The 13,524-nt window shown below is 36.1% G+C and overlaps 1 protein-coding gene across 2 annotated transcripts in view; it reads left to right on the top strand.

Annotated features, from left to right (window-relative positions):
- Positions 1-3,343: 3,343 nt before the first annotated feature.
- PRPF18 (pre-mRNA processing factor 18) overlaps positions 3,344-13,524 on the top strand; it is a 47,734-nt gene continuing 37,553 nt past the window's right edge. For both annotated transcript variants that reach the window (XM_044677693.1, XM_044677692.1), the window contains exon 1: positions 3,344-3,492. In XM_044677693.1, coding sequence (XP_044533628.1) covers positions 3,427-3,492 — 66 coding nt within the window. In that variant the 5' untranslated portion in view covers positions 3,344-3,426. The remainder of the gene's footprint in view (positions 3,493-13,524) is intronic.

Raw genomic sequence — 13,524 nt, 5'->3', positions numbered from 1 at the left:
CGTGCTGGATTGTCAGAGCTTGTGAGTAGCCGTGCTAACCTCACAGCCTCGATGGCTTCCGGCATTTACTATGTTCCAGACACTCCAGACATTCCAGACACTGAGCAATAAGGGTATAATAGAAGGCCAAAAAAGAGTTCTTGCCATCAAGGAGCTTATATTCTGGGGGGGGGGGGAACCTTAAAAATAACTATGTATATACAAAACACATAAGAGTGTAAATAGAAGACAATATCAGAGGGAACATAGTAAGACAGTAAGGTGGGACAGAAAAGGCCTCTTGTAGAAGTTGGAATCTGAGCTGAATCTTGAAGGAACCCTTGAGACAGAGATGAGAATGTAAAGCATAATATGAAAAGACAATCACTCAAGAAAAATGGTGACTTCAGAGATTGTGATTCTTTGTAAAGGAGGAAAGTTTCAGTTATGAACTATAGAAATGCCTTGATACTCAGAAACTAGATACAGAACTTACATAAGAGGAACTTTATGAGGATGCATCAAAGGAAGAAAGGAACTTCCATGTCCAGGAGTTAGAATGTATGGTTGGTCATAGGTGTTCCCTATACATGTGTTTCAATTCCATTGTTCTTTAAATTGAAGGACCTGAGGACTTTATGTGTACCAAGAGAGTGTTTCTCAGGTAATGTAGGGACTTGTTTTTGTCACCACTGTTCTTACCATACCTCCTCAAGAAATCTCTTTTCTAAAATGTAATGGAGTTTGACTGATAATGTGAAGTACATCAATGGGGACCCAAATATTAGACACAACAGCCCCTCAAGATTACCCTTAAGATGCTGAGAAGAATGGTAAATCGCCATACTCTGAGGCTCATCCTAGGAATTCAAGTGCTTAGATAGGGACTAAGCCCAGAGGGCTTGTTCCATAAGAGGAAAAATAATTCTAACAATTTGAATTGTTCAAAGTCAGAATGAAGATAAGTCCCCTCTCAATAGAGATCTTTAGGTTAAAGGGTAGACAATAATTTGTTTAAAAATTTATATATTCTTATTCAGGCTCTGGTTGACCTGGAAGGCTTTTGCGATTTTCTTGAATGCTGAGGTTCTGTGATTCTGTTTCTAACTTACTCGGACTGATTTATTCAACTATCTCATCATTCTATTTGATTCTATGCTAGACTAGATTATTTCTAATGAGCTAATAAGCTCAAATACCAAGGTGTTTTTATGTTGGGAGTAATTTTTTTCCCTTTAGGACAGACAATAGAGAAAATAAGACCATTGTTAATCAACTCATTTGGCTTAGACTGTTAAAAGTTAGTAACTTCTTCCTCTATCAAGGCATTTTAACTCTTCTGTCTTCATATCCAAAAGGAAAGCTTTAGATTTCATTTAGAAAAATGAAACCACCCCCTTATCATTTCCCACAGCACAATAGTATTCCATCACAATCACATACCACAACTTTTTCAGCCATTTCCCAAATGAGGGCAAAAAAAGAGCTTCTATAAATATTTGTGTACATATAGATCATTTTTTTCTCTTTGTCTTTGGGATATAAACCCAATTGTGGTATTGCTGGTTCAAAGAGAATACACAGTTTTATAACCCTTTGGTCCTAGCTCTAAATTGTTCTCCAGAATGGCTGGATAAAGATAAACTATTCTAGTATAGATTCAAATATAATGATGAACTGGTCAAGTAAATCAAATCAAGTAAGTTAAAAATAGATTCATAGAGTTTCAGAATTTAAAAAAAAATTCAAAGACCTCAAAAACCTTCAAGTACAACTTGGGCTTGAATAAGAATATTCTGTACAAAATTTTAAACAAATAGTTGCCTACTCTTTAACTTAATGACCTCAGTGATTATCTCCATCTGATTGGGGGCATTTCAAACTGAAACAATTTTTTCCTTATGTAGTAGCCTCTCTAGAATGGTTGGACAGCAACTCCACCAGCGGTGTATTTAGTATCTATTTTTCCACATCTCTAGCAGCAACATTTTTTTTCCTGTCATGTTAGCTAATCTGATAGGTGTGAGGTCATACCTAGAATAATATTTTGTTGTATAATATATATAAATATTATAGAATATGTGTCAATCAGTCAAACAACAAGCATCTAGTAAGTACCCACTATATACAAAGCACTGTGCTAGATTCTAAGAATATAAACACATGAGATGAAACAATCTTTGCTCTTCAGTGTGCTTTACATCAGCGGTGTCAAATTCAAGTAGAAATGAAGGCCACTAAAACCTTCTTAAGGATCTCTGCAGGCCATATTTTGATATAGAAAACCGCATTAACATTATCTATGTTTTAGGGTATTTTTATTTATTTCTTTAAATACTTCCTAACTGCATTTTAATATGGTTCAGGTGGCACTCAGTCCTTTGTTCAACACCACTGCTTTACAATATATAATACACAAAATTATATAACAGAACCCAGAGTGCATATTCAGGAGGTCCTGAGCAAGGTAAGTCAAGTGGAAATAATTTATTCTTTATTAAAAAAGAGCAACTTGGCACAATGGGTAGAGTGTTGGCTTTAAACTCAGAAGAACCTGGTCCAAAGCCATGTTTCTGGCTGGGTAAATCACTTAAAACCTCAGTGTCCCCAGGCAGCTCTCTAAGATTGTACAGGTCTCACAATAGGACTATTTAATAATTACTAAATAAATACTATTTACAGTACTATTTAAATTACAAATGAATTGCCAACCGCATCAGTGGAGAGTTTCCATCTTAGGAGTTCCATATAATGACAAAATCAAAGGATTGGATCATGCCTGCTCCCCCTAAGCATAAAGAACTGTGCTGGAGCCATTGTGAATTGGCTTATGTCAGTGGATTGGGACATTTTTCAGTGTATTTGCACCTCAGAGGAAATCGGCAAACACTGCAGAACAAAGCTAAAATAAGCTTTAACAATCAGATTGTTTCGTTATTGGTCTAGAATTAGGAAAGTGATGGAGAAAATGTTAAAAATGTAAATTTAACTTAAAAGTGTGTCTTGTATATATTTTTTTTGTCCTCGAGAACCAGCTGTTAAATTTTTACTAGCACACAGTATACCCTAGTGTCGCTTTGGGGTAGTCACATGATCTCTTTAGGCCCCTGTAAAAAGAGGGGTTGGATTAGAGAGCTGCTACAGTCCCTTTCCTATTCTAAACAGACAGACCTGTATACTCTTAACCTATCTGTGTACATAGGCTCAATTTAAAGAGCTCTGTGTGATGCTACCTGACGCCACCAGGGGACGGTGTAGGCGGAAGCCACACCAGCTCTCCGTGGCCTTCGTACCTTCTTTACACCACTGCGTCTTGCCCTCCAACTTCCGCCGGAAGTTGAGGTTGTTGACAGTGTTTCTTGTCCCTGCGGTAGAGTTGGATGGTGGGAAATCTCTACGTGGGGTCGCGGGACTTGCCTGGAGGGAGGCCTCTGGTGCGGTCGGAAGATGGATATCCTGAAAGCGGAGATCTCTCGGAAACGGCAGCTGGTGGAGGACAAGAAGCTGCTGGGGGTGAGACGCGTCCAGGCTGAGGGATGTGGAGAGTGGAGCGGAAGGGGGAAAGGAAAGCCTTTGGGGATGGGGATGGGGCTGGGGGTGGGGTATGGGAAGTGGAGATCGTGGGGAAGAGCTTTGACGACCTCCCCTTCTTTCCCTGCTCTTCCCCTGAATTTTTTGAGTGGAAGGTAACGCAGGGATCCTAGGAAAATTCACATCTCCCCTCATAAGAGCAAAGCTTTAGATATAGAAAATGCCTTAGAGACCGGCTCCAATCCGTTTTGCGGGTTTAGAAATCGAGACACAAAGTACAAGTGCTTATTATTGTAATAAATTGCATTTGTATAACTCTTTATTATATATCAGGCTTATGCGACTAGCAAGTGGCCGAGACTGAACTTGAACTTGGGTATCTCAGACTCCAAAACCTACTCTACCTGTTGTATTGCCAAGCTGCTTCTCTGTTCAAATACTTTACAAAGACTTTACTGTTTGCAAGACAATATTTGACTTTGCAAAATATTGATACAAAGGATTTTTTTTTTAATGGGTTGTAGGTTGAGAGGGAGACAAAAGATATTTCTGTTAAATTTTTTTTTAAGTGGGAGGAGTATTACAGATGTGGAAAGTTTCTTGGATTTTCAGAGGACATGATTGTATTATTAATTTTACTTAATTATCTTACTTTGTTACAAGTAACCACTCTCATGAAGAGGAAGTTTGAGTAGTTTCCTATTGATACTTCAATAAAATACCCCATCCCCACCCCAAGTCATTTAAAAGCCCTTCATATTTCTGTCTTTAGACTTATTTCATATACTCCCCTTCACATACTCAAAGGACTGGGACTGTCCTGATAGAGATAGACTGGGTCTGTGATTGCATTAATATAGGGAACTTTCAGATAAGGAAACTTCCTCTGCAGCTTCAAGTCTTAGAAAGCATTTTCCAAGTTCTAACCAAACTCAGTTACATCTCCCTAAACATAACGTTTCATCTTTTGCTTTTTCCCCTTGCTATGGTTTGTCTTGTATCCATGGATTACATTATAGTTTTGTTCATCTAAATCTCTTAGAATTTTTAGTGTCCTTCAAGATTCCACTTGAGCGCTGCTTCCTACTTGAAGTCCTTTCTGCCCCTCTATTTGTTAATGTTCTCTCCCTCCTCGAATTGTCTTCTAATTTATCTACCTGTGTGCATGTTGTATTCCTCCTGTAAAATAAATATAAATACCTTGGGTTTATAGAGACTGTTGTTCTTTTTGACTTTGTATTACTATAGTATATATGATGTATTATAGTATAAGTACATCATAGTGCAATATAGTGTATTATAGTATATTATTACAAACACTAGGCACTTGATGAATGCTTTTTGTTGTTGAGAAAGGACCCATTATATTGATTTCTCCCATTGTACAAAGAAAAGTTTATGTGTTCACCACTGCCAAAAAGACTAAGAATATTTTAAACAGCAGAGATTAGCAAGAGTGAGCTTGATAGGGCAGCTAGATAATACTTTTTAGGTGGATCATACCCCAGTTCTGGAGACAGGAGGTCTTAGGTTCAAATATGGCCTCAGATACTTCTTAGCTATGTGATTTTGGGCAAGACACTCAACCCCAGTTGCCTAGCCTTTGCCAATTTTCTGACTTAGAAATGATGCTAAGGTAAGGGCTTTTTAAAAAAAAAAAAAAAAGGAAGGAAGGAAGGAAGGAAGGAAGGAAAAAGAAGGAATAGTGTTATTATTTTTACTTGTTCTGCAAAATAATTCTTTGGGAGTTTGGTATGATGTTGAATAAGTGAATTAATTTAGGCATTATCATTTTTATTAAATTGACTTGACCTGCCCATGAGCAATTATTATATTTCTCCAAATTAAAAATATTCTTAAAAATTACATTTCTAGTCTACAGAATCCAAAGATCCAAAGATGAATCAGTCAACACCTACATCTCCATTTAATGACTGAACAAATAAAAACAAATGTTTCGATTCTAGTGGGAGAAAGGAAGGTCACACACTCTCTCAGACACATGAAAGTTTGCGTGCACATTGACACACAATCAATCTAATAACTAATCTTTGCACTATTTAATTTGTTTTCGTTGGTTGAGTTGTTTGGGAGCTTTTTAGTGACTCTGTTTAAGTAGTTGGGATGGTTGAGGATAGGGAAAGGTGAAGGTAATTGATAGGTGTTACTGTTAGGAATTAGGTAATTGATAGTAAAAAATAATCATAAAAGACACAACTACAGCTTTTTTGTTTTAATACTTATAATGGAAACCATTCAATGAAGTTATAATTGAGATTGAGGTACCTAAGGAAGTGCTGTAGAATTGCAACCTATTTAGGCAAGACAACAAGCATTTCTTTCTCTTTTTAATTAAAAACCCTTACCTTCCATCTTAGAATCAATACTATGTATTGTTTCTAAGGCAAAAGAACAGTAAGGCCTAGGCAGTGGGGGTAAAGTAACTTGCCCTGGGTCATACCGCTGGGAAGTGTCTGAGGCCAGATTTGAACCTGGGCCTCCCATCTCTAGGTCTGACTCTCAATCCAGAAAGATATAAAAATAGTTAGTGGTGGAATTTTGCATGTAATCACCAATTCCCAAATTATAGTATGTTTTAATCCTTAAGTATTTGTTTGGAGGACTGCCTTTAGAGAGGCAAGTAGAAAGTAAATATTACTTGTATAAAAGCATTGTCCTTATTGGTGTAAGGTTTTAGGATAATGAGACCTAGTATATAGAGGGACAAAGGGATGAAGAAAAGTAGAAAAAAGAAACAAAGGGTAAACACTGGGGATACTATATGTCTTTGATATATAGCACTAACATAAAAGTATTAAATGTTATAAGCATCTATATTGACACTCCAGGAAAGAGAATTATTAGTAGTTCCTGTTCTCTTAACTTTTCTTTTACTCTTTATTTGCTTTTGTTAGACTTCTGTGGTGCTTTTTATTATTTGGTTGTTTAGTAGTTAATTACCTTATTACTTAACATGCCTGTCAATAATAATAACGTCAAATTTCTATCATGCCTTACAATTTCATAGCAATTTACATGCATTATTTTGATATATATTCACAATAACCGTGTGAGATTTCTTCATTTTTTTAGTGGATCTATGATTACATACACGTGTACTACATTTAACATTGTAGATCAGAGCCCTTCTGTGCCTTCCTATCATCTTCATTTCTTTTTTATGTCTTACCATAACTCTCCACTGATGTGCCTATTCATTATGTTTGGGCCTTTTCTACATTGTAGGTTCTTAACATTATTTTGTCATGGAATTCTTTGACAGTCTGAATCCTATAAATCAATTCTCAGAATAATATTTTCAAGTTCATAAAGTAAAATACATAGGATTACAAAGGAAATCAGTTATATTAAAATATTATCAAAGTCCTGAAAAAACACCCTACAAATTCATAGACTCCAGGTTAAGCACTCTTGCTCTAAGTCATTTAATGTTACCTCTCTGTCAATGCAACATAAAGACCATTGGTTAGTTATTCTTCACTCTTATATCATTAGTCTATCTCTCAGATCAAATATCGTTTTTTATAACATGTCTTGTTTGCTAGTTGTCATTGGGAATCTGCTACAGCTTACTTATGCCTACTGTCTTTGTTGCTCATTTGGTTACTCAATTTTGATCCTTCAACGTTTGTGTTTTGCAGCTATTTGACCATACTAGAAGAATATAGTATTTAAAAAGTTATGGTTTTGTTTTATCAAGAAGCTTCAGGTTGTTGACAACAATGGGCAATGTCACGAAAGCAGTACTGTTCACTATCTTCATCTTTTCTTTGGAATACAATTCATTTGTCTATCTACTGAGTGTTTCAGGATAATATTTTACTAATGTAAGAAGGAAAAATTAGGTATTAAGATACATATTAAAAATATGTGGCCGCCAGGAATCAACAATTAGGTTGATTCCGTAATTAAATCAGACCCAAGTCAGCATCAGGTTGAAGAATTTATTTACAATCAGGTAGGTAAAGTAGGGATAAAGAGAAAAGGGAAGTTAGAAGTCTAAATAAATGAAGCTGTAAGCCACAGGGCCCAACAGCCAGATAGGCAGAGTTTAGAATTGGCCCAGCTAGGCCAAGGAAGTCAGCCTAACTTACCCACGTGACAATACAGAGTGTAAGCTGTCTGTGGTCTCAGGAGATGCTTCTTCTTCCAGTTCCAGAGGGCAACTGCCCCCACAGGAAGTTCACTAACTTACTTAAAGAGATCGTGTCTTTCATCACTTCCTGTGGTCCACCTCTAATTCAAATGGACAAATGGCAGTTTCTACATTGATTTGGACTGCCCAAAGGGCAGTCCCTTATTCTTGATTTGTTACTTATTGTCACCTGTGGGTAACTCATCTCCCCTCCCCACTAAGGGAGGTGGGAGCGACATCATTAGCATGCCTGGGTTGAGTAGATTTTTGACTATTAATGGGATCTGGCTAATTCTATTTACACACTAATGGACCAGTAGTCCATTTAATTGCATATAATACTTTAAACAATAGAAATTTTTCACTTGCTTTTTGTTCTGTGGATTGCTAGGCACTTTTGGGTAGCTATGAATCTCATTTAGGAGGTACTGTGGTGTTCTGAGACCTGATGTAGTCAAAAGAAGGTCATCTGTAAATAGCATCTAAAGGGGCTCATCCCTCCTAAGTTACTTCCGTTTTTGCTGGATAGCCTCCATCACTGAAGCAAACACTTTTGGTGAGCTTATCTGTCCATCTATTGCAGTTAGTAGATTGGCAAATAAAGTTGTTTTCATTGTTTATTTCTCCAAGAAATCTTATGTCATCTCTTTGTATCATTGGACAAAACATTGGAGGAAAGCCTTTAAAATGACTTTTGCTCTGCCAAATTGAATGGTTTTTAAAAAATAGTTTATAAGCAATAAACATAGTTGCATCATTTGTATCTTTTAACCAGTTTTGTAACTAAAGATGTGGTCTATTGTAGAATGTCATTTGTTCAAACCTAACTTCCTCTCTCATTTTTTAAAATTCAGAAATACCCTCCATATTGTCAAGGCTACCTTTCATTGAGGTAACTAGGTGATCCAGTGGAGCACTGGGCCTGGAATTAGGAAGATCTGAGTTCTATTATGGCCTCAGACATTTAATAGCTGTGGGACCCTAGGTAAGCCATTTTACCTTTGTTTGCCTCCGTTTCCTCAACTATAAAATGGAAATAATAATAGCACCTACCTTGCAGATTTATTGTGAACATCAGATACTAGTGAAGCATTTAGCATAGTACCTGGCCAATGTTAGGTGATATATAAATGCTTATTCCACTTTGTTTTTCCTCCATATGTTTGTTGTTCAGGCTCAGAAAGATACTGTAGAAATAGAGAAATAACTTGCTAGTGATTTCTATTCTCTTAATTGCCTTTTTTCAGTAGTAATACCATCTCTGATTTTTCTAATTATTTGATATTTTCTTAATATATATATATTTAGTCTGCTCCTTAAAGCCCTCAGAACTGTGCATAATCTTCTGTGTATACTTGTTTTGGTCTAATTTTCTTTTTTGTTTCCTCTAACACCATTTTTACTTCCTTGTATAACACATTGGAGTCTGAGATACTGGAGTGCTAATGTGTTGTCATTTATAGTAGAAATTTTGAAAAGTTTTGAATTTTTTTTGTCAGTTAATTGTCCTAGTTTTAGCTTTTAATACTCTTCAGATGTTGTAACATACTTAGGTCACATACCAACCTTTTTCCAAACTCATTTTTTACATCGTTGCTTCATGATGTCTTATTCATTTGTTTGTTCAACACGCATTTAAGAAGCACCTGATACGTACCAGGCACTGAGACAGGTGCTGGACATAGATAAAAATTAAATAGTCCTTGCCTTTAAGGTGCTTAGAAACTTCTGGGGGAACAATATGTGTGTACATTATGATATTTGGGAAGATTACTAGCTTTTGGGGGAAATCAAAGAGAGTTTCAGGTAGGAGGTGGCACTTGAACTAAGTTTTGAAAGAAACTGGGGCTTCTGAAGGTAGAGGGGCAAACTAGGATGGGTCAGCTTGTAGAAAGGTATAGAACTGGGAGATAGATTTTTATATAAGGAACAGCCAGTTTGAATGAGGGAATAAATGGAAAAAGTGTTTATTAAGTACAAACTAAATGTGAAGCATTGTGCTAAGTATTGGAGATACAAATAGAAAAATAAGACAGCCTTCAAGGAGCTCCCTTTCTAATGGGGGAAGGTTTCAGCTACAAGTCTGATGGAAAGGTCTCGTGATTATGATGTCCCCAGCATGGTGACAAGGCATTTGGCAAAGCACCAGTGATATGCATCCCCTTTATTGTCTTTTTCATTCATAAAACATCATTTTAAGATTCTGATTGATTTGATAAAACCAAGGACATAATGGGTGGCACTTACTTTCTTTTCTGAGTCTTCAGTAACATTGTACCCATAAAAGCAGCTGCCAGACTGCATCTCCATGGGGTTTTCTTCTTAGGATAGTGGCTTGTAGGACTAGGCTGAAAGCAGGACTGGTGGTCTGAGGGGTGCTGCCCAGGGCTCTTAGGACTTTATCTAATACCTGAAGCTGTAGATATGGTCAGACAGAAGCAAATTCTACAACATCGAAGAAATAATGTGGGTTAAAATAATTCCAAGGGAAAGAAATTACTTTGAAATAATCATAGGTAGAATCTCAAGAATTAGCTATAAAGTCTTCTAGAGCAGGTAGAAAGAATGAAGAATTGAAATGAGAGCCAAAAAAATGAAATTAAAACACTTGGAAAGAGAATAAGCTGTTTTGAGCAAAAATGAACAGCTTTTTCCAAGTAGTTGAGACTTGAAAAATACAAAGGTGTAAACAGACTTCAGTATCACTAGCTACAAGAAGTAAAAAAAAAAAAAAAAAAAGTCAAAAGGAAAATTAAGAGAACTGACTTGGAGAAGGAATTTAGCAGTCATTGAAATAGTGAAAACTGAACAGACCAAAAATCTGGACACTATATATTTTTTTAAACATTTAGAATATTTTTTCCATGGTTACATGATTCATGATTCTCCCTCCCCCCACCAACTCTTTTCTTCCCCCCCCTCCTGAAGCCGACAAGCATTTCCACGGGGTTATACATGTATCATTGTTCAAAACCTATTTCCATGTTGTTCATATTTGCAGTATAGTGATCTTTTAACATCAAAATCCTAATCAGATCCCCATCAAACTACATGATCAATCATGTGTTTTGCTTTTGCATTTCTGTTTCCACAGTTCTTTCTCTGGATGTGGATAGTGTTCTTTCTCATAAGTTCCTCTGGATTGTCCTGGATCATTGCACTGCTGCTAGTACAGAAGTCCCTTACATTCGATTTTACCACAGTGTATCTTTCTCTGTGTACAATGTTCTCCTGGTTCTGCTCCTTTCACTCTGCATCAATTCCTGGAGGCCTTTCCAGTTCACATGGAAATCCTCTAGTTCATTATTCCTTTCAGCACAATAATATTCCATCACCATCAGATACCACAATTTATTCAGCCATTCCCTAATCAATGGACACTGCCTCATTTTCCATGGACACTATATTTTTAAAAATCATAAAAGAAAACTTCTGGGAACTGTTAGAGCTAGACAGCATAATGAAAATAGAATAAGTTCTGTTGGATACCTCCTGAAAGAAACCCTGAATTGGACAGTCCAGTTTCTTCAAATCAAAAGAAAAATATTGTAAGGAGCCAAGAAAATGTGATCAAGTTACAGTAAGCCTGGAAATGTAGGCTGGGACTAGATTGTGAAGAACTTTAAAAAGCTAGAGGGATATAGATTTTATAGTAGAGATAGTAGGGAATAGTTGTAGCTTAAATAGAGGAATGATATGGTCTCTACTCCAAGCCCATCAGTTGGCACCTCAGAAGTAATACTGCTTCATCTCTTTTACCATCCTTCTCAGTAAAATTTTGAGAATGAATTTTTACTCTAACCTTTTGTTGTTGGTTGTCATATTTTTCTATTTGGCAAGAAGGTCAAGTGTTTGCTGGTTGAGTTTCTAGGCTTTCGGCTTTTTAAATTTTTCTTATGGCAATTATTTCACTTTAGTTAAACTTTTATGGGGAATAGAAATTGTCCATGCCTATGGCTTTTGCTTTTTCTAGCTTCCATATTCTGGTGGTGGTATAAGTATTTAATTTGTATGTTAGGCTAGATCTCTTCTAGTTAAATAATACATCCTCTTATCTTCCTGTATCTTGGGGTTTATTTTTACTTTTTTTTTAATAAGCCCATGTTCTGACTATACATGAACATTTAATGAAGAAAGAATTCTCTCACCAGTAACAATATATTTCCTCTTATGAAACATTTCATTTTTGTAGTGTTATTCTATCCTATGTCTAGTGACTTCCACCTTACTTCTTGAAGGCATTCATAGTAGGGAGGAGTAAGACTTGTAACTCACCTATAAACTTTGGTCCTTGTTTGTTTCTTGATTTTGATTTATAGTTTCCATTTTATTTTTCTTTCATTTTCTTCATGCCTACTTTTATATTGAAGTCACTAAGTATTGAATATGTGTATATACACTTATAGGTGTGTGTGTGTATATATATATATGTAGACAAATATATCTACATATACATATATTTTAAAGACTATACCTAAAATTTCTTTAATGTATAGAACTCTCAGGGAATCAACTCCATCTAACAGTGAAGATTATTATCACCTGCTTTGCAATTTGTAATTTTAGAGAGTTGCCTAAAGACCTGAGATTTAAGCATCTGGCTCTAAGGCAAGCTTTTGCCATACAACTTCATAATTGGAGAATGGCTTTTCTGAGTTTTTGGTATAATTTATCTTTATCTTTTGCAACAGATATTGGTGCAATTATCTTCTTCACTTTTTTCCCCTAGTGATCATTATGATCACTGCAAAAAAAAAAAAAAGATCCAACGACTCTGTGAAATTGTTTGTTGGTACCTTTTCAAAGTAAGTAGTAGAAATATTATCCCTATAGCAGAGTTGGGACTGGAATTTTAGACTTGTGTTTCTAGCTCAACACTCTTTTCATTGCACCAGTGAAATCTATTAGTAGAGAAATACTTGCTTTGACATCACATCTCTATAAATAAAGTTAGTAGCAATAGCCCCAATTTTTAGAGAGGAAACAAACAAACCAAAGCAGGTAAGTGTGAAGATGGGAATCAGTACTCATTCCTACTCATATACACTTTTAGCTTTTTTTTTTTTTTTTTTTTAAACCCTTGTACTTCGGTGTATTGTCTCATAGGTGGAAGATTGGTAAGGGTGGGCAATATGGGGCAAGTGACTTGCCCAGGGTCACACAGCTGGGAAGTGGCTGAGGCCCGGTTTGAACCTAGGACCTCCTGTCTCTAGGCCTGACTCTCACTCCACTGAGCTACCCAGCTGCCCCCACACTTTTAGCTTTTTATCAGGAGAAAACATGATTAGTATTAGTTTAAGTAAAGATTGGCCTGACATTTTTGAAATGAACATTTTTTCATTTTAGATGTTTCTGGGCAGCTGTTTTACATATATTTCAAACTATTGAGTAGATCATTGAGGCTTTTTTAATATGTTAAAAGTTATGTGAAGATTGACTTTTGCTTTGGAGTTTTTTTTTTTAACTCTTACCTTCTGTCTTACTATTAATTCTAAGACAGAAGGGTGGCAAGGGCTAGACAATTGGGGTTAAATGACTTGCCCAAGATCACACATTTAGGAAATGTCTAAGTTCAAATTTGAATCTAAGCCCTCCTGATGCCAGGACTGGTGCTCTAACCACTGAACTACCTAGCTGCCACTGGAGTTCTTTAGGACTGGTTATTATCTACAGCTTTTTTACTTTGTCACATGATACTGTTGTTCTAAAAGATACATTAGTCTGTTTCCTATCAAATTTGTCTTCTCCTATCTAGTATGTGTTAATAAGAAGTACTGCCTGGAATGGACCTTTTTATATGACTATAATTTCTCCTCTCTAAGCTTTTAATTGATCTACTTCAGTATTCCATCAGTCAT

The sequence above is a fragment of the Gracilinanus agilis genome, chromosome 5, assembly GCF_016433145.1.
Source record: "Gracilinanus agilis isolate LMUSP501 chromosome 5, AgileGrace, whole genome shotgun sequence".
In the NCBI taxonomy this organism is placed as follows: Eukaryota; Metazoa; Chordata; class Mammalia; order Didelphimorphia; family Didelphidae; genus Gracilinanus; species Gracilinanus agilis.
This window is presented reverse-complemented; position numbering and strand designations above follow the sequence as displayed.